This window comes from Chaetodon auriga, chromosome 7 (assembly GCF_051107435.1).
Source record: "Chaetodon auriga isolate fChaAug3 chromosome 7, fChaAug3.hap1, whole genome shotgun sequence".
NCBI lineage: Eukaryota > Metazoa > Chordata > Actinopteri > Chaetodontiformes > Chaetodontidae > Chaetodon > Chaetodon auriga.
The window spans coordinates 12,388,193-12,410,559 of NC_135080.1; the positions used below are offsets into that span (position 1 = coordinate 12,388,193).

General features: G+C 42.8%; 1 protein-coding gene across 4 annotated transcripts in view; it reads left to right on the plus strand.

Annotated features, from left to right (window-relative positions):
• grik4 (glutamate receptor, ionotropic, kainate 4) overlaps positions 1-22,367 on the plus strand; it is a 263,602-nt gene that overhangs the window by 161,073 nt on the left and 80,162 nt on the right. For all 4 annotated transcript variants that reach the window (XM_076735286.1, XM_076735284.1, XM_076735288.1 and 1 more), the window contains one exon: positions 17,073-17,238. In XM_076735286.1, the coding sequence (XP_076591401.1) occupies positions 17,073-17,238 (166 nt within the window). The remainder of the gene's footprint in view (positions 1-17,072; positions 17,239-22,367) is intronic.

Here is a 22,367-nt window from a genome sequence, read left to right on the forward strand (position 1 = left end):
TTACATTTTGTCACAGAAAGTGGGATTATAAGATCTGCTCTCGTCATATTGAATTTATCTTTGTCCTTTCTTTGTGAAACACTTCCTTGTGCTGTAATTTCCATCAGGCCATGGCCAGTTATATTTACTGTTTAGGTGAACTCCCAGTAATCCAGTACTGCTACAGAAACTGGGGAGAAACATGTGCGTGTGTTACCACACACAACTCGACAGCTCCATGGAAACTGTCATTTTGATAAGCCATTTGTGTGTCCATCTTCATCAGCTCTCTAAATGAAATGTCTTCTCTCAGCTATTTTTAGTGGATTTAGGTTTAGTTCAAAATACAAACCACTTTTTTATTTTTTTTCAGGGCTTTGCCTCCATTGTTGAGTGCAGATGCTCTATCTCTGTACTTACTCTTTTTCTTGTATTCCAATCCATGTCTTGTTAAACACTGAATTCAGTCTTTTCCAATGGTCTTAAAGCATTGTCTGGATTTTAACAATAACAGTGTTATTGTGATACTAGTGTTAACCACAGTGGTGTACACCCCCGGGTCACATTTTCCTATAATTCCCTTTCATCTGGGCCTCATTATGTGTCCAACATTTTAGCTTTGGATTGACGGCAACACATTAAAATACTGCTCAACATTCCTCCAAGTAGGCAGTAAGTATTACAAGCTAAAAAAGAGTCCCTTTTATTCTTTTCACCAGTGACTGAAGAAATATTCAGATCCTTTACTTCAATGTAAGTACTTAGTAATTCTGCACTCTATAAATGGAGCATTGAAAATGCCACTCAGCTACAGTTGTGTGTTGTGTAATTTCCATGTCTGTCACCATCCTCTTTGGCATATTGTTGCTCAATCATACATCGTGAAGTGTTGTAGTTCACGGGAGTAAGACAGAACTGCAGCTGCTCGACAGCACTGAGCAGGTATTTGTGCTCATATGTAGAGTCTTTTTTTATCTTTGCAGGTTCTGTGAAATGTGAGATAGTAAAACGGTTTGAAGTGTTTCTTCTCTGACATGATTTAGTGGGTAGAGCATAGTTTGATGTGCTGTGACATGTTTCTCACCTTACAGTAACATCAAGAGGAACTTGATTTTTGAGTTCAAAAGGCAGCCACGGAGGATCACTCACTTCTTCTTTCACCGCCAACATGAGGAGGAGAACATATGGAATGTTAGAACCTTTGGAAGTGCAGAGAACATATAGTGATGTTGGCAATGGTGTTTAAAATGTTACTCCCGAATCCTCTCCAACACTGTTCATGCTCCTAATGTTAGTTTACTAGATCTGTAGCTTTTATATAGAAAAGAGAGTTGGTGGTGATGCCTCCATAATTTATAATCACATGTTATTAGAAGTAATTTTGTACCCACTCACAGTGCAGGATGAGTCATGACAAATATTCAGTCAGTTGACAGGAAGAGATGAGGGATTTTTATTTAATTATTTCACATAAATGCATTTTGGACACAGTGTCATCACAGTAGACAACAGATTAATACACCCAGGGGAAAACCTGTTTGATTGGCGGTGCTTTGATCCTCACTGTGTCATATTAGTGCATTAATGACTATTTTTAGGTTGTCAGACAATTAATGGGATAATCAAGCCCAATGGTTCTCAGTTGTGGTCATCAGGACCCTGCTGCTGGTTTTCATTCTAGTCATCCAATCAAAGGCTACTGCATACCTGGAATGCACAGCTGGAAAAGCAGCATTTGTAGCAGTTTGGTTCCTGAGGATCAGGATTAACTCAGTGGTTCTCATCCGGATGCTATCAAGAGCCAAAAGTGTGCAGATTTTCATCCCAACCAAACACCACACCAGCTGATTTCACTGATTAGGTCCCCCATGTCAGACTTGAGGTGTGCAAATCAAGTCAGCTGCTGTGTTTGTGTGTGTGTGTGTGTGTGTGTGTGTGTGTGTGTGTGTGTGTGTGTGTGTGTGTGTGTGTGTGTGTGTGTGCGAATGTGTGTGTGTGTGTGTGTGTGTGTGTGTGTGATCTTTGTCCGGCCGAGAAGGTCACATTGCATTTGTCATGATCGCTCTGAAGGGGATACCTGGCCTCCGTCAGCATGGTTTTATATCGATGCTAAGGTGTCATAACTACCAATACAGTACTATCACAAGGCATTACCTCCAGTAACTGTGATATTAAGATACAGAACAACCGCAATTCTCAAAAGAATCGGATATTAGTCATGTAGTTTGTTCATTTATTGCATTGTGACGTGCTTATAGTTAAAAAATTGCCGACCTTTGGCAAACTACGGGGGTTCTTTGCAGTGGACAACATACATTACTGATTATAGACATCTCAGACTGAGACAAAATTAAGAACAAAGGTAACCTCTGCTATTACCCATCACAGAGGAGCCCATCTAATAACTGCTCCTGCATGAATAGACCTAAAGTAGCTGCACACATTAAAGATCCATTTCGGTGGAAATTTTACAGCCAGAAAATGCTTCCCTGCTGAGTGACAGAGTTGAGATGAAGCCTAACTTGTATTACACCAAAGCTGTCAATGATGAAATGAGCAGCACAAATCTTGCAGTCGTATAATTCTGGTTTATCCAGTACACACACCGTGGAGAAGCCTGCAATCCTCTGAGAAATAACGTAAACCTTTATTCTATACTTGGCAGCCAAATAGTCTGCAGTGTACCTCTGAGGACTGCTCAGCAGGGGATGAGCAGATTGGCTGGTGGATGCAAGCAGTTGTGCCTAATGTTACCTTTAGACTCAGGCATCCCAGCCTGCCCTCCAGAAATCCTCCAAAGCCGCAGAATAAACCCGAAGGGAGCCCTGATGTCGTCTGACATGATTAGCAGCTTTATGAGACCAACAGATATGCCTTTTTACTCAGCAAGCCACTTCATAACGCAACCGTAGATGGTCTTTTCCATCTGATTTGACATTTACATGAACAGGTGATATCTTTTTCTGTGCGAGTGTTTGTGTGTCCGCTCTACTATATCTGTCTATAAAATGTGAAAACAGGTCACCCTGAACAGCAAGAGCTCGAGAAAGAAGGGTGTGTGTGTGCATGTGTGTGTGTGTTGATGGCTGCCACTGTGCACACATTACTCTGACCACCTAATCCCTCACTGTGAGCGTAAGGCCACAGATGCCGCCGCTCCAGCGGCTGGTTGCCTGGGACTCCGGCAGCAATATTGCAGCTGACAGACCCCACTAGGTGATCAGCACGTCATCTACCAGACCCGATCAATCACTCCCCGGGTTCCGCTGCTGCTGCGGAGGCTACTTCCACCGGGACCACAGAGGAGTGGGACTGAGCCCATCTGGGTTTCGCACTAATAGTGACTAATAGGAAAACAGTGACTGCGGAGAAAGGGGTGACTGCGTGCATCATGTTTGTAGTTTGTTTCCATCTTATGCGGCATAGCAAGCAAACCTTGGGGTCAGGATTTGGAGGAAGGGCAGATTAATATCGACTAATGAGAAACATTAGCTGGGGCTTTGGATGAGAGGCTCCTGCTGCTTTACAGGTGCTTATCTGCTGGCTGCTGCAGCCAGCCAGAAGAGCTGGAGTGTGCAGTGCAGTGTTCTTGTTGTTGCCTTGGTTCCTGTGAGTCTCAAGGATAAAGAATTATAATTCTCATTTAGAAGTGGCGACTTGGATATTGTGGATCAGACCAACTTCAACGACTTTTCATCCCCCATTCAGGCTGGATTTATAATCCACGTCTTGTTATTTTCTGACAAAGGCCATGTTGCCATTAGACATCGGGAGCTTTTAAACTAAACTGAGTTAATGTCAAGATATTTAATTTTGTGCTAAAAATTTCATCTAAATTCAGTTTTTGTTTATTGCTCTTAGCCACCCTTAGCTGAGTTTAAGTGGTCTACTCTATGTTTTTCCTGCCCTCTACCGTAAAGGATGAAATGTGCAATACATCCTGTGTCTGCTAAGCATATTCCTCTGATTCAAACATGTGTTAGAAGTGGTCATGAATATTAATGCCCATGTCCAGGGTTGCTTTGGGCGTGCAGAGCCATCTGGTTGCAGGAGTACAGAGAGATTACACTAAAGCATTTTGGTTGGGTGGTGCACAGGTTGGATTCAGAGGTGAACCTGAGGTCCGCTGGGCAAACAGAGAGTATGCTGGATTGAGGCTGGGGGTCAGTGGTATAGCGAAAGCCCTGCAGTTGCCAATAAGAAGAGATTTGCGCTTTCATATCCACACAGAAAGCCACAAATACAAGTCTGACTCACAAGAAGAAAGGCTTTAAATTATCCGAAAATTACTTATCACCATCATTATTTTTGCTTTTAATGTTCCCTGTGCCTTCCCCCCTCCCTCGCTGTGTCGCAGACGCTCACTCTGTCTCATTTTCTGCCTCTTTCTCTCCCGTCTCCTGTGATACAGTGTTTTGCTGCATCGTGAGCGCCGGTGTTGAGGTAACGCTGAAAAACTCATTCAGTCCCAGTAAAAATGAATCTGTTCCTCGCCTTTCTGAGTCTAATCCCAAGATGGTTTGGAGTCAAACGTATTGCTTGAGATTACTTTATTAGTAGGCAAATGAACTATGTAGGATTCCTGCACATGGCCAGACGGGAGCAATTGTTGAGAAGGACTATCAGACGAAGCTGAGGCACAGTTGATTGCTCGTGAATGGATATTGAACAGATTTGAAAACCTTTCTGCGTGCTCACAGAGGGAACTATTCTGCAGGTCCAATGCTTCATTTGTGTCATTAATGTGAGGCATTCATAAGAAAGTCGCTCAGTGAATATTTGCCACAGATCTGAGCGTGTGTGTTCGTTAACTTGCTCTTTCACATATCCAGAGACTCATCCTGCTGTGTTTGCGTTGAGTGTGTGTAGAGCTGTCGAAACTGATTTAGATGGGTGAGTTGTCCAGCAGCTCAGTGCTACACATGGTGTGGAATTGCTTTTTTTTTTTGACTTGAAAAGCCAGCTCGCCAACCCAGCAAATCCTCTCTGGCCAGAGACCATTTACACAGTGGCTGTTCTCACTTTAGACTGTCTCTCTGCCAGACACTGAGCCACGGCTGGTCATAGCAAAGCCAGCACACCACATCTCCTGTTCGTGTACAGCCAGCGTCTGCTCGGCTTTGTTCTCACACATGCGAACACCAGTATCATCCAGATATTGTACCTGCTCTGTAATACCGACTAAAAGGAGAGTACACAAAGGCTGTGGGTTTATTTTTACCTTGGTGATGCGTCATTGTTATTGTGTTTTGCATCATAGAAAAAAAAAAATCCTGCCTGGTTAGATGGAGTGAACTAAGTTGTTGGGAGAGAAATACTCAAAATTAAACCTGTGTTGATAATTGATGATGCATTCATGTGTAGGTTTTGTGGTAATATGGTGATATAAACAGCCATAGTAGAACAAAACATTGCATCTTTATTGTGCTAAAAATAATGAAATAATAAATGGTGGGATTGGATAAATCTTTTGATTTTAGAGCAGCTGATAATGTCATTAGCTACAAATTTCATGCACTGTTACGCATCATTGCATAATATAGTTTCCTTTTAATCATAGCAGTGATTGTGTTTAATTTTTTATCAGCTTCAGAGTTTCAGAGTAGCTTTATTTTGCTGTAGGCGCTGCAAATCTCCAACAATTAGAGATAAAGTAACTGTGTTTAACATGAGCAGAATTAGCGTTTAACCCTGCCTGCCGCTGTGTCTACATGTAAACAGATTGTTACTGCTCTGCCTGAAGTGCTCAAGCAAAGTTCAGTCTTGACCTTGGGATAAAATGTGAAACTCAAGGTCCTCTTATTAGCCTTTTCCACAGTTCATTAACCTCATCTCACATTCTGCATCAGCAGATGTAGTTTGTTTTGGCTGTCATGGAGACAGCTCAGTTGTAATCACCTGACCTGTGTATGTGATGTGTGTGATCGGATTGAGGTCAATGGAGTCCTCTCCATGACAACTGAGCAACCATGAGGTGTGGCTGTAAGGAAAACACGAGTAAGTCAAACTGTGCGACAGTTAGCATGAAGCACCTCTTTGGTTTACTTTGTCATTAACGTTTGACGTCATGCATAAACACCTTCTGTGGCTACACAATTAGCCAGCTTGTAGCTTTTCCTGCAAATAGCCTCCATCTGAATATGTTGTCACAAAGTTGCATTGACTAAATTTGGCTGTGGTTGGGTTGTGATGGGGGAGTTGAGAAGTCTTCCTGCAATTCACCAAGATCTGCCAAGCACCAGCAAAGGCGGGTGTGTTGCCTGATTGTTTTCATTTTCCATGCTGAAAATGCTGCTCGCCCATTTTTATTTCACAAACCAACCGAGGACAATCTCGACACAGATTCAGTGAACGCCCTTCATTCATCTGTCGATATTACCAACACCTCTGTCCTTTGCTGCTTTGATTCACGCTTTTCTGCTCTTACTCATCACTCCGTCTCTCTTTTTTCTTCTATCCTTTCACCCTACCATAGTTTTACCCAATTTTCACCTCTCTACCTTTGTCCCTCCTCTAATATCTGCCATTACTGCTCTTACACAAGCCTCAGCTCTCATCACTCTCGTGTCCTTATTGTCACCTGTTTCTTTTTTTTCCTCTCCTGTCTCGTCTTGTTCCACATTTTCTCATTTTGTCTCTTCCACCTGTCTCTTTCCGGACATTTCCATTCTACCTAACTCCTTCTCAAACACCAGCTGCAGCTGACTACAGGTCAAGATCCACCGTTCTCAAGAAAACTAATAGAAAGAGGGTGAAAATGGTATTCAAATGCCTGCTCCCTTTCTCTCTGCCTCTCCCTAATCACCCTCCATCAGTCTCATGCTGAATCTCTATGTCTGAGTGCGTAGCCGTATTAGTTCTGCTGTGTCAGTCTTGTTCTGCTCGGGGGGTCAGCTTATGGTTCAGCTCCCCACTGTAATTGGGCTTTAAAACCACTATATGTAAAATCAAACGCTCTGCAGCCAAAAGTAACGTTGCTTTGGCAGCATGTGACACATTATTGGTCACAACCAGTTATTAGATGTGATTAAGCAGAGATGCTCTGCATCTTTCTCATTGTGCTTTGACCAGCCTGTGCAGGAGCCCACATCACTCTGATATACATAGTATGAACTGGAAAATTTAAGCTTCACCTTCCTTATTTATAGCAGTGCAGGAGCAGGAAGGTGCCTGTTGAATCTCAATGGGATTTCTGAAGCTCTGAGACCCTCAGATTTAAGAAAAAAAAAAAAAAGACAAAATGCACTGAAATGTAATGCAGATTGGCTTTTCAGTGCTCCTTTCAACATGTTGTGACATTAGCCTACAGCTGAATGCAGCTCCTGTTTCAGCACTCGGGTTGAGTTTTTTTAGGCTCTCCACTCAGCATTTGTTATCATCATTAGGACTCGTTAGGATCCAAAGAGAGAAACTACCAAATTTGCTCCCCGGTGTATAAAAGGTGCATCAAGAAGTGACTTCCTCTGTTTAGATTCAATTGCTTTTTTACTTCTCTGTATTTGTGTCCATCTGTCTGCGTCTGAGGAATTTAAATCTTAGACTCTGCAGCGAAAGTTAAAAAGGTTTTAAGACTGAAGAAGCAGAACTGCATCATCCCTCACACATTTATTTCCCTTTTTGGACCTCGAAAGAGGTTTACTCTTTGCCTCAAACTAGAGTTTATAATCTTCAAGTGCTACTTAATAACAGGTCAGTAGATAGTAGTAGTCTATGGTATGTTCCCTTTAGTGTCATTCAAAACTTCTCAGCGTAATAGATGATTTTATTCAATTAATTATGCCAGAGTGCCATCTGATAATTAGGCATATGGAGTGCACAGTGAAGGTGCTGAGGATGCTTAGGACGGTTAGCTGATAAGTGTTCATAGGAGGCACTGCTTGTTATGAAGAGGATCACGTGGAGAGTGGAGGAAAGGACTAGAATATTTTATTTTTATACTACATACAGTACCTGCATATTCATATTCAGGGTCGCCGTGACAGACAATGGCCACACCCTCCTCCATATTTTATCCCAGATCTTTACTTCATAGCCTCTGTGTACTTGAACTCAAATAGCAGATGCTTTTGGATGCATTTAGAGATGCAACAATTAGTGTGTTAATCAAGTAGTCGATTGAAACACAACTTGTTTGGCAATCAGTTGTTTCAGTCATTTTTTTTATTTCTTTCAGCTTAAATGTGAGTATTTGATGCTTTTCTTTGTCAGTTATCATAGTAAGTGAAATGTTTTTTGCTTTTGGACGGTTAGTTTGACAAAAAAAAGCAAGCTGAAGAAATCACATTCACGTTTTTTTTTTTTGACATTCAATAGACAATTACTTGATTAATCATGAAAATAATCATTACTTGCAGCCCTGGATACAGTCCTCAGGTTTTCACACTAGCATTTTGCATAGGCCATTGCCAGTTAAAAGAGGTGTCTGCCCCTTTTTATTTTTACATTCATTGTCTAATGTTAAACTTGTTCCGCATCGATTCAAAACTCGCCAAGACGATCGAGTTAGCCTCACCATTACAATGCATGTTTGAGATGGTTCATGTAATGCATCCCACTGGTCACAGTCTGTGTAGCTAGCTAGCTAGTATTTTGTATTTTTTTTGTCTTTTTTGCTATATGACATATGCACATATACAAATATATCTGCATTGGTATAGGTTGCTGTTCCCGTATTGGTATATTGGCCAGTTTATTGATCTGTAAGTTTTCCTGTAAAAAAATGTAAGAACACACACATGCAGGAAGTTAACTCTGAATCTCTGAGGCATTTCACAGGGAGTGCAATACAGCAAACGGCAACATTTATTTAGAGATCTAGGTAATCTTTTACAGTAACTAATAGAAAGTACGCACGGTCTATTGTGCATTGATCAAAAGCAGCGCATAGGAGCAAAGCGTTTACACCTCCAAGTGCTTTGTCTTTATGCCTGTAGCTGCTCAAGCTACAGTAAGCACAGCGTCGGGCATCTAGTGGCACAGCTGATTAATAATGAGTTGAATTTAATTCAAATGATGAATAGTAGATAATGACACCATAATTAAATTTGCTAAGTTTTGTGTGAGCCAGTGGATACAAGTCCACAAATCCGCGAGTACATTTCATTAAAAGAATGTGGATGTTAAGCTCGGTGTCACTCTGTACCGGGTTGCTCTGCCCAGGTTCCTCCGTTCCTCTGCTTGCAAACAAAACCCAGGTGCATTTTTCTGTCTCTGCCTGATCATAATTACAGGAGCACAGCTGTTGTCTGTTCCTGTGCTGACCCTTTTCTCACAACACTATTGATGTCTTGTCTTGTCAAGGCTGCACTGGCAGAACCGCCATGTGCATATCCAAATCCACTATCTTGTCATCAGGAAGCAGTCTCTTGATTTGATCCCTGAGATGAAAGCGGAGAAAAACAGAGCGACTCCCAGGTGAGCGGCAAGCAAAATGGATTTCAATTTAGATGATTGTTGTCATCAAGGGTGTGACAAGGAACCTCGCTCCATGTTACAGTGCTGCCTTTGTTTTGTCTTAGTCAGCTGTGTCAAGCAGCAGAGCTTTGTCTTGTCTGGAAGGAGACAGTACTCAGCAGATATTACTCAGTTTTCAACCAGCTGCTCACTGAATTAATGCACCCCTGTTTTCACGCTGTGAACTGAAACTCATCAAGAACGTTCAAGTCTTTTGTCTCCTTATCAATATATTTGCTTTCTGCTCAAAGGCCAGGTTCTCTGAGATTTGTTGGCCAGCTGTTTGCCATTTTTGTTGTGTAAAGTTGAGCTGTGCTTTGTTTGGGTGTTGTAAATCAAATGTTTGGCTAGATTCCCGGAACTGGATTAAGCTCACTGTTAGATTAAAAAAAAAAAAAAAAAAAGAAAACTTTTTCCAATCAAAGCTCCCTAAAGAAAATTTTTGATGCCACAATACACACATGTTTTTTCATGCTTGATGAACACAGATAGAATTGTAGTGGGCACTTTTAAATGTTATCGGGTAGGTGGTTTGTGACAGTTCTCCACATCAAATTAGACATGCCTCTTTATTCTCACTGCTTATTACAATACCAACACAGCTGGTAAAAATCAGGGGAGTTTCAAAACATTTCTGTCTGTTTTCACAAAGACATTTGCTCTGAAATAGAGCAGTGGAGAGGGGAACGAGCCTCTCTGGAGGAAAAGAACTTTTTTCTCTCTCAACTGGCTGATCAATGAGATAGAGATCTCGTGGTCAATGTTCCACTCGCCTAAAAGGCACCATGGGATCCACAGCCCACTTCATCTTTATCACTGGTCTGCTTCTGCTCTGACCGCAGGGACCTGATGCAGGATCATTACTACCACAAATAGAGATCTAGTTGCGTGGGCTGAGAGTGGGATGAGCTGGGGGATGGAGATTGTTGGAAGGGTGGAGTTGACGCTGCTATCGCCGGTGCCTCGTCTCCTCCCTTTCTCTCCCATGAGATTTTATTTTCTGCCTTTTTCCTGAATGCCAACAGCTGGTGTCCCAAAGCCCCCATAAACCTTTTGGTTCGAAAGGGGATCAGGTAGACATAATAGACTACCACCTGCCCTCTTCCATCTCCTGCCACACCTGCAACACCATCCTTGCCAGCTCCACTCTGGCATTCCAGCCTTGGCTTTACACTTGCTGACTGATGGACAATGTCTCCAACAGCATCTGTTCTCTAATGCTCAGTGGCCAGCATAATTCTCTGGCTTGCAGTAGGCTGCATCCAGCCAGGATTCATACTCTGTGATCTGCTATTGGTTGGTTTTCTCCAATTGATGATCTCCAAACTGATTATCTATGTCCACTTTTTGACGGTAAATGAACTGTTCTCCCGTCTGGCGTCAGCTGACCTTGTATTCAGCTCACTGAAACTGAATGGCAGCAGTCCATTTGGCTGCAGTGCTAAGTGTTTTCAAGGACAGTTCAGTCTTTCTGCCAGGCATGTGTTGTATCCTAATTGATAGCCAGGTCAACATGCTGTAATGTAAATGAGTCACTTCAAACGCCGATGAGCTGTGCAAGTGTTAACTTTCCTACAGCCGTGCCTGCCATGTTCCAAGACCCATAAAAGCGCAGTGATACTTTATTAAACAGAGTTTTGTTCTGCTGCCCCTCTGAGTCCAAGCCAACAGATGTAGTTGCTCATTATATCTCTGCTCTCCATATGGCACCACTGCACATCCGCCTCACCTCGCTCAGACCCCCTCCCAGCAGGCTCCCGTTAGGTTCACAGCGGACAGGTAGCGGAATGACTTGGGCGCTTGTCAGCTCAACAACCGAGGCAACCCAGAGCTTGTTGGAGTGGACGGAAGGGAAATTAGCTTTCACCTTCACTCCAACTCAGAGCAACGGCCTCCTCACTAATGCGCAGTCAGATTTGAAGACTACCCTTCTCGAATGTAACCTCGACTTTTCCATTGAAGGGGGGTTATCAGAGGTTATTGGTAAGCTTGTACAAAGCAGTGAAAAACCTTTCAGTTTCAAGCAAGCAGCCAACAGCGCATCATTGACTTGGCTGTTTGAAAATGTGCTGGTTCATTTTATTACTTGTTTTATAAGATAATCCGAGCAGATCAGAGTGCAATCTAAGCGTAATTAAGGCAAGTATATTGTGAGCACATTGTAATTGGGTTGAGGTATTTTGGCTGCCAAACGAAGGTGCCTCCTTTTCCCCACTGCTCACTGTGTGTGCAAGAGTGTATGATTGTGTGTGTGTTACTTGTGCAAAGCCTGAGTCCTGCGAGAGCTTCCTCATTAAACGCCTGTCAAAGCTCTGTCTGCAGACCTGCCAGCCTTTTCTGTCACACCGCAGCAAACACACACACACACACACACACACACACACACACACATATATACGGACAAGAGGACACATCCAAGCCAGAGTGAGCAGGACTCAGTCTCTCAGTTTGGGACAGAGCTCTACCTTTTGAGGCTGGGCTGACATCCGGTAAGGCGCTGCTTTGACAGTCAAATGCGTGCAACCTGCACACATTCCTGATTATTTAGCGACGTATATATCAGATTTCTGCTATTTACTTTCTGATCGTAGCGACAGAAGATAAAGTGATTTCTGCCTTGATAGCTGTCCAGCTGTGCAGTGTTGCGTCTGATAAGCTTTCAAACTCTATTACTCAAGCTGGACTTCCTGGATCGTACATCATTGTCAAAGCTAAACCAATGCAGCCACTTTTTTTAATGCAATCTGATCTCATATTCAACAAAAACGTGGCATACTTAACAGTTTTGGATATTTGGTGCTTAAGACATATTTCGGTTAGCATCCAAAAAGCATTAAAAGCCAATCCTCAGCTTTAGTAATTACATAATGAATACAGCGTACACGACTTTTATGACTTGCAGTTCTAATAGTGAATAAGTACTGCATCTCCTAAATAATAAATGAGAGCCATGATCCTCTGCTTTAACTTGAAATGTATTTGTAGCCCGCAGAGACCAACCGATAACAAAGCTAAATGCTTATGTTGTTATCGAATCCCCTGGAACTGTATATCTTGAGAAATGAGCCAATAAAGGGGGGAACATGAGACAGATTGCCTTTGACAACAGAATCAAATTTTACTCTGCTGAATTCAATGAGACCACTTAATGAGTGCTGATTGCAACCCCTTTGCCATTCCTCTCTCTCGGCTTGTGTCTATTATGTGTGTTTATGTTTACTTCTTTTCCTGTCCTGCACACCCCCCCGCCCCCACCCCCACCCCCACCCCCCCACCTCAGCCTCTATGTTGCTCACTTCATTGCTCTCTTCCTCCGTCACTCAGGCTGTCAGTTTCCTCCTATCCTCTCCACTCTTTTCTTTCTTTCTTTCACTTGCACTCTGTCTCCCTCTCCTCACCCACCAGTCATTCCCCTGGCACTCACCCGTGTTTCTACACAGCAGTCACCATGGTATTTAGTTCTATTTACAGTAGAGCTACCAGATTATTAAAAGCGGAGCGGTTACCTTGGGCTTTATTGTTTTGCCTGAGATTTTCTTCCCCTCACAATTTTCAGATGTAATTAGTTTCACTCCCACACCGATAGTGTCACAGCCCTGAACAAGGCTTTTAAAAGACATTTCCGTCTAATTTTTAGTTGCAGCTTGTTTACTAGTATCCACATGTCATTTACATTGCTTACAATAATTATTTGTACCTTAGCTAAACAGATTAACATGAGCAAAACCTACTTGAATTTAACTGCTGTCTCCACTTACAATAATGCAAAAAATGAATAGTAAACTGTCACGAATACTTGTAAACCACATAATGCAGGGAATATTTTACTCTAGTTAATTCAGTATCTGTTTTTGAAATGTAATGAAATACAACCATGAACTATTGCTTTTTGGTTATGTTGAAGAAAAATAACTTGCTCTCCTCTCTCTCTGACAGCTGACATCATTAGAGAGCACAATGTATGTTGCCATAGTTATACAGATGACACAGTACTGTACATCTGTACCGAACCAAATGATGCTGCAGCTGTAGACTTCAAATAAATGGATGAGCAATATTTTCTTGAAGTTAAATGAGGACAAAAGAGAAATCCTAGCACTCGAGCTGAAAACAGAAGAGAAATGCAGTTTAATAATCTGGGGAAATTCACACCCTGGACTAAATTGGAGGTCTTGGCGCTATCCAAGATTCAAGTCCCACATCAACAAGGTGACAAAAACCTAATTTTTCCACCTCAGAAATACAGCTGAAGTGCAGCCATTTATAAATCAAAACCATGTTGGAAAAACTGACTCATGCCTCTATGTCAAGCTGACTCGATTACTGTAACTAGGAGACTTCAGTTCATTAAAAACTCTGCAGCTCAGCTATTAACCAGAACCAAGAGGACAGAGTACATTTGTCCAGTTTGACTGAGACAGAGCATGATAAACATCTGTGTAAGCTGAAAACAAGTATAATATTCAAATCATTATTTTAATTGTAGAGTTGGATGGCAATTCTCTGGAGGTTCGTCAGGTATTTCACATTATACACAGTCATTTCATCCATTGTTATTAAAAGAATGTTGATTAGCGCAGCTTTAACAATTAGCACAAACCCAAACAAAGCCTGGTATTACAGTAAATCAGCAAGTCATAATTTGTGACGAGATGTGCCAGTTTGGCATTGAATTGACTCCAAGTAGATTAGTACCCAGGATTGCTGGCATGGCAAACTCGTGAGTTTCCTGCAGCTGTTAGGTTCATAGAGCTTTTCCAGCTGTGCCCTGCAAAGGCACATGTTGGAAAGATGTTTCTGTTTTTATTTTCAGGATTAATCGACCAGCAGAGTGACTGATACTAGCTGTTGGTTGCAGATAAGAAGTCTGGCAAGCGACTTTGATGCGGCTGACAACTTGCTGTTAGTAATGTGGAGATTGATTTTCTTCGCTTGGAGTACCATGTTTTAAGACTTGATTCAAAACACTGTGTCACTCCACATGAGGAGGATAGTGACTCCCACTGTTTAACAACCAATTAATCTTATTGCTCAAGCCAAGGGGAAATGGGCTGAGGCATGATGTATAGATAAGCTCTTGCTAGGCTTTGCTGTAAGCTACGTTTAGCCTACAGCTCTCTTGTGAATGCTAAATGCAAAAGATATATTTAAAATAGGGTGAGAATTATTGCAGATTAAGTGAATTTTCACTGCATGTTGATGAAATGTTTTCAGAAACGGATGTCTAGTTCAATGTTTTCCATGAATCAGGCTGCATGCTGTGGAATTTGATGATGAATCAACACTCCAGCCAAGTAATTCCTCGAAGATGCCAGTGTTTGTAGCAATAGGGTCCAACGGACCAATAAGATGGGAAAGGACATAGTGTGCGTGTGTGTGTGTGTGTGTGTGTGTGTGTGTGTGTGTGTATGTGTGTGTGTGTGTGCGCAAGTGAATATGTGTGCGCTTGTGAAAGCTGCTTTCTGAGCCCCCCTGCTGCTTCTGATACAGCCTATTGAAGCGTGTCCGGTTTCTAAGTGAAAGGGGTTGGGTTGCACCGTTCTGCAGTGCTGAAAAGGAAGGAGAGAACGCATGGGAAAAGGGGACAAGTGGGAAAAACAGTAAGCAATCTGGGATATGTAGAGAAACAGGTGAGAAATGGACAGAAATGAGAAAAAGGTGTGAGAAATTGTGGAAATACAACAGGGAAGATGAAGGACACTCCTGAACATGGGGCACATTTCCCCAGTGTGTTGTACGGCTATTACCCAGGTTTTAGGACTCCTTGAGAGGAATGAATGGCAGTCCAGCAGGGGCTGTCAGTAACGCGGGCACCTCCATCCATCCAGACACCCAGGGACTCCATTACAGCCTGATGGGCAGGGATGGAAAACCAATCGAGGGGATATGGGGACGATGGGGGAAGCAATGTATGGGCACTGGGAACCACACAGACAGGCAATCTGCCATGATGAAGAGGCTCTCCTCCCTGTTCCTTCTCTCGGACCCAGCATGTCCTCCCGCATCCCCTTCAAGCCCCACTGCGCTGTACCGCAGTGCCCGGCCAGCTGACCAAGCCGACACCTGCCGCACTCTTTCGCACTCTCCCTCTTGCCACTGTAAACCTTGGCAACACGTATCTGTTTAGATCATCACATTGACAGAAGCAGACTTGGATTTCATTGGAGGGAAATAGATTGGAGCTGTGTTTGAATTGGGGTGGGATGTAATTTATGGTTTTCCTGAAGTTCGGCAGATTTGTAGGTGGCTCCGGTCCGGATTTGTTGCCATGCTTTGGGAACGCTGAAAGCTGCAGTGTGCTCCTGACAGCGGAGATGAGCCTGTGTCAGACGTACCTGTTAGTACAGCGGGGGTGGGATGATAAATTCATTAGGGGCAGCGAGGGAATACAGATATTTATATAGCTACAGCAAATCAGCGCTGTGAAAACACAGCAATCAATCTTACTGAAGATTGTACGCCTCACAATGGAACTGGGATAGAAGAATTGTGCATTTATTGATTCTTACTGAAGGCCTGCCTGGCTTTCTTTTACTTACTCCTCGTCTGATCTTTGCTCTGACTAATGGCAGAACTCATGAGCCTTATTACAAACATTTATGCCTTCAGATGCATTATTTTTCCCATTTAGTTAAAACTTTATTCAATTTAGCTGAATAAAACAAGTGCTTTGTTTATTATTTAGCATGTAATGATTTTCAGATAGCAAGTTTTTTGAATTGTGAAACATTTTCTATAGTTTTCCAGTCCAGTAGCACATTAGATTTTAATGATGACTGTGAGGTCAAGATGCTGACTTACAGCTTCAAGGTTGTTTACATCCATTTTAGGTGAATGGTGGAGAAGATTCTAGAAGAATCAAATTTTAGGACAATGCAGCAAGACAATGATATGTTGTATATGTTTATGTTTGATAGTCCAGTTACTTTGGTGTAGCCAACAGTTTCAAATGGTTTAGACTTTTCTAGCTCAGTTGAATAACAGTAATAGTAAATATTCTAATCTATTAACATGACTTTTTCTTGTGTAATAATCCTTTAACACCATCAGTATTCATCATAAAAATGTCATCACATACCTCTTTTTTTTGGTTGAAAATATGACGTATATTATATTTTCTGTGTGCATGTGTGCATTGTAAAAGTGTCACCTGAAACACAGTCGAGCTGCTCCACATCGAGCCGGTTAAACGAATGTTTGGTAACAGTGGGTGAGGGGGCGTTATACTGAGGATTTCTCTAACAAGGGCTTGTTTGTGTGGGTGGAACAAAAATAAGTTTTTAGAACCATACTTGTACTTTACATGAGCTACATGAGCTTCAGTGCCTCAGTCACTGAAAATATTGTGTGTATTCCGAATACGCACATTACCACAGACCCCAGGGTTATCTTTGCTTGCAGTTTATCATAACAGATTAAACCAATTTCTACAGAGCTATTTTTTCTCCTGGCTGTCTGCTGGCATCATACTATTTTTATTCTGCAGTTCACACACACATTTCCTCTTGTTTTTATCTCCTTTACGGTTGTCCTGTCTGCGGATGTCAGCTGCATTTTAAAAACGTGAATTCAAAATGTCAAAATCAACTGTGGATGTTAAAAAATGCAAAAGATAGCCTAACATCAGCGTCTCTGTGCAGGTGCCCTATGTGAAGGTGGCTCCAGAGGATATTCTGAAGGTTCAGTTCCCCCGGTTCACCACTCTGGACCTGAGGCCAACCAACACAGACATCAGCCTGGCCGTGGCCGGCCTCCTCACCTTCTTTAACAGCACCACCGCCTGCCTCATCTGTGCTCAGGCTGACTGTGAGTACAGCATTCACGCCCTCACGACAAAATACACAAAGATACACACCTGGGGAGAATGCTCACACGCCTTCATCTGCCAACAAAGTGCAAACATTTTGTTTAATGTCTGGCATCCTTTAACACGTGTTAGCACACATAAGCTCCTCGCACGCACGCCGACTGTGTTCTGACAACAGATGCAGTGCTTATCAACATCTCACCCTGTGACACGCTCCTTTCTGAAGCAGCTGCTGCACTCCACAGCTAAAACTCCCTCACAGTAGCATGCCCGACGTCTGCACCCCCCCCCCCAAAAAAAATGCGTTTACTGTCAAACCGTTTCTCTTTGTCAATGTCATCATCATTCTTGAATTAAGATAATGCTATAGCGCGTTACACTGTGCCATGTATAATCTGTCTTCAACCTTCAGTCTCTGTGTGATGTCTGCAAGACGCTCATACTCTCTTAAAACACTGCCTGTTGAGGATCAAAGCACATCTTTAAAACAGACAAAAGAGAACGAGGATGGAGTTTGCAGCTGTATCCACCAGTGATCTGACCGCCTCCTTGTCAAAGGCACCCCTTAGATTCTAAAGATACTAAACTGAATGACCTTAAAAAAGCTTGAAAATCTCCTCGAGGGAAGTTATTTTCGTAAACAGAGAGGAAGATTAAATCATGGCCCGTTCCCACCCTCTTGTAGTCCAGCAAGCAGTAATTACAACTCCCTAGACAAAGGCACCATGACCCTGAGTGGCACCCGCTAACCTTTTTCCTAATCAGCACAAGGCTTTGAAGAAAGGAAATAGACTTGAGACATCAGCCAGGTGTCAGGCAGCCCAGAGATGGCAATGAGCCATGAACCGCCCACCCTGCCTATCTCAATTCTCAGTTCTTCTACCTTTCAACTTTCTCTTTGACTGTCTCTTGGACTTTTTGCTTTGGAGTCTCCTTTCATTCAAAACCTTTAAGATGAGTTTTGTCCCCTAAAGCACCATGTTTTATGTATTAAACCAAAATGTATGTGTCTGCAAATTCAGTTACAGTAAATTAATGCAAATATGAGTTTTTTTCCCTTCCCAAAGATGGGAAATTGGAAAATGTTGCCGGGAAGAATTAATTAAAATTACTAAAGGAAATACTGTGTGTCTAATTGTCATTTAACCCAACCCCACTACACAACCCATTACAACAGCGAGGGTCAGAAATATATTAACAGTTGTTTTTCCTGTGCCTGCCAGTCAGGCTTCCAGTTCAGGACTCAGATCCTGTTTCTGTGACATTTATTTCACACAGGGTTGATTACCACAGCTCTGGCGAGAGCAGTGATAACAAGTCACCCTTTTGGGCACCCCCTGACTTTAATATTGGCGAGTTTGGAGAAAAGAAACTCATTTTAACACTACTTTTCTTCCTCCCTCTGGTTGTGTGTGGGTGTGCGGGTCGGTGGGGAGGTTCTTATTCTGTGTCAGTGGGCTAAGAGAGGACTGGAAAGGAAATGAAATGAAATGAGGAGAGAGGTAGATAGAAGATACCAAGGTGAGTCTGAAATGAGAGAGGAGAGGAGAGGAGAGGAGAGGAGAGGAGAGGAAGCTATTTGACAGATGTGAGAGAGAATGTTGTGATTGGGGTGAGGAAAGGTGAGGAGGTAACCACACTGGAATTATACATTTGCTACAAGAGGGAGACAGTCCAGGAAATGACGTGGCTGCATTGATTGCTCTCACTCAGGTGACCCCCATTCATTCAATAGAAAATGCAGCAAATGGCAGCTTGCCTGGATTTGTGTGTGTTTGCATCTGTGTATGTGTGTGTAAAAGTCTGTGTTCAGCAACAGCATCGTCTGAAACCCGTTGGACTTTGGCTCCAGCTCACTCAGCCCCGCCCCTCCGCTGTCGGCTCGTGCAGTCTGTTGGTCGGTTGGCAGCCCGCTGTCGGTGGCTCGTCCACATGTGCCGGCCTCATTAATCACCCAAGCCAGTGACAGCCTAATAGAGCATGGCCAATTCATGAATATTTTCCAGCCATGGCTGAGGAGGCAGGAGTGGAGGTGGAGTTGTGCCCAAAGGCATGGTGCACGCCAGGACAGACATTAATCTAACGTCCAATATCAGTGGCAGTGTGCGCAGCAGCAGCCGCAGCACTGTAACATTTGTCCAGAGTCCTGTCCACGTGGTTGAATTTTTGGACCTGGTGGGTGGCCCCACATGTTGTGTGGCTCTACCCTTTGGTAATATGACGAGACACACGTGAAAACACATGCACAGAATCTGCCTGCATGCGTACACAGTCGCTGTGCAAACCACACACATACACATGCATGCTGTTCCCACACTCCCTGGCACTGTGCTACAGCAGTGCACTTTCATTAGTGAGGTGATTGGTGCAGCTGTCAGTAAGCTGAAAGAGAACATCCAATAAGCTCTGAAATTTAACCAGAGCTGCAGTGCAGGTACAGGATTTCCAGGTTCAACAGAACAGTAGGCCCCAAATGCTTGCAGAGCATTTTTTTTCCCCACCTTTGATAGGCACAGTTGGAGAGCGAGGTTTGCCATTTTACCTCACTGCATCGTTCCACTGCTCTACTACAAAAAAACAACACTTCCACTATTCGTTGTATCAAGTTTCCACTGTAATCGTCTTATTTATACACAGTGCCTTATGCTACTGGTCGGTTGGCAGCCTGCTGTCGGTGGCTCGACCACATGTGCTGGCCTCATTTGCTCTTTTTTCTGATGATTGCTTGCCCATGTCATGTAATATATCATCCTTAGCCATTATTCACGGTTTTCATGGCTGACCTTCTGTCTCTCCCTGTTTCAGACTCTATGTGGCAGTGCGATCACTAACCTTTAATCAGTGTTGGTCAGGTGTTCAATGACTTGTGAACTGGTATGTGTACAAAGTAATAAGACTGACAGAACATAGTAATTACAGAGGGTGGTCTGTGTGACTGTGATATTAGTAATTACGTCGGGGCTGCTCATGATCCTGATGTGAAAAGCAGCCATGTCAGTTGTCACAGTGATAGAGGTGGTGCTGGTAGTAGAAGCACTTTGTAGCTTTAAGGATAATTCTCATCGGAAAGATGGATGAAGCACTAAAAAAAAAAATTGTTGACTCAGTTTAATGAGATTTTGGGTTTGTGCAAGTCTAATGGGATTTAGGCTAATTTCTCACCTGCATGGGCCACAACCACAGAGAAAGCACATCGAGAGGCACATTCTGATGGCCATGTGGTCTAGATGGGTTTGTCATGTGACAAATCCAACAGGGAGCTTTCGTGCATTTCATCCCCTCTGTTCTCCTCCTGTAATTGTTTTCACTGTTACCGATCCTTTAAAGAGAGAATAAAAAGCCACACACCTTTCAAGAGCTGTCCCTTGTGAATCACTCTACAGAGGGCATTCTTACAACCAAACAGCTTCACTTTAACTCTATCTTTACCTTTTTGCCATTTTCTCTAGGCATCTATCTTTTTTTTTTTTACAAACAGCTTTCCACTCCTCATGCTGTAATATTGCACTCAAGCTGAGAAACCAACAAATGAAGCTCTCTGCAGGATAAGTCATTTGCGGCTTCCATTGTGCCATATGAAGAGGGAATATGAATGCTGTTTGCAGAGAGCACAGGAATGATCAGCAGGAGCACATCAGATCAGCCCCACCACTGCGTGACAGGTGGATTATAGTCACTATTGATGGCTTTATGGTTATTTGGGTTAACGGGAAGGGGAATATGCTCAGGCATACTTTGAATGTTTTGACACATGATCTTCTCTACATCATTTTTAAAGTGATGGCCTCAACAGTGGCAAAGTCATAAAACTAGGCCTTACTCTCTGCTCAAGGCTAAATGATGAGTCATCATAATGTATAGCCGTCATCAGGGTTTGAGCTCTGAGTGTGAATGAAGGTTTCATTATGTATTATTCACCTACACCTGTCAAGGAATTCATATTCAGCTGCTGTGTTACATTAACAGGTTAATGTTTTTACACTGCCGGTGTCTCACGCTGTGTTGGCAGTATTTGCTTTGGGGAGTGTGTTTGTGTGTATGTGTGTGTGTGCGATTGCGTACGTGTGTATGTGTGTGTGTGTGTGTGTGTAATCTTGCGGGGCACCCTGTGGTAACAGTATGTGAAAGGTAAATGAGTAGTTGCCTGTTTTGAATGTCAGCCCTCACCTTATCTGCCTGAGAGAGACTTGAAGCCGTGTGTCATCCATGCCAATGAGGGCGTTTGTACTTCTATACATGTGAGGACCCAATCCCAACTCTTAAAATTATAGTCATTAAAGAGTAATGTGACACCTGGCCTCATGGGTGTGGCTGGATGTGGTCAGACGTGTGCTTTGTTGCACCTGTAAATACACCCAATAGTGATGTGACAGGGTCCTGGAGTACACCTGTACATCACTGCAAGGTGAGAAGGTGAGTGAGAAGTCATAGGATTTTCAGGGGTGTTAAAGGTTCCCTATGGAGTCTTTGACTGCCAATAGTGCTATATTTTGTCTGACTGGCTCCATTTTGCTTGTCCTGTACATGTGCACAAGGACGTATGTGCACAAGGGTGTCGCAGACTGCATTCATGTCAATGGTTTCACACTATTACACATGATATTTCTGTGGCAGTAATGCACCCAGAAGTGTAGAAGAGTTAGGAAAGAAGCAGACTGCAAGACAGTTAACATTAATCTAAGCAATGAAGGATTTAAAACACACAAAATTGGCTTTGCCGATGATTTATGAGGAAGGAAATGCATTCACCGTGTTTGCCGGATCTCAAGGTTACGCAAATTGCATTTTGGTGAGTAACACTAAATGTAAACATAACTTTGGTTTGTTTACAAGTAAATTATACGGAACATGTTTAAGGTTTCAGTCCAGATTGATTTGCCGATGCCTGAGGTTTCCGGTCGTACCAGTAAAAACATTCGGTTTAACTTACCATTAGTTTGCTGTGAGGCTGAACTGGCAGAGCACAGGCATGGATTGCTTCTTGTCAATCTCTTATGCATACGTAGTAAATACTTTGTAAATTAGTAAGCACTATATCAAGAGGTAAATACAGTGGGTATTAAACTTTAACCTAAATCTAACTCTAATCTTAAGTATACAACATAAAACCTGTGAAGACACGACGACC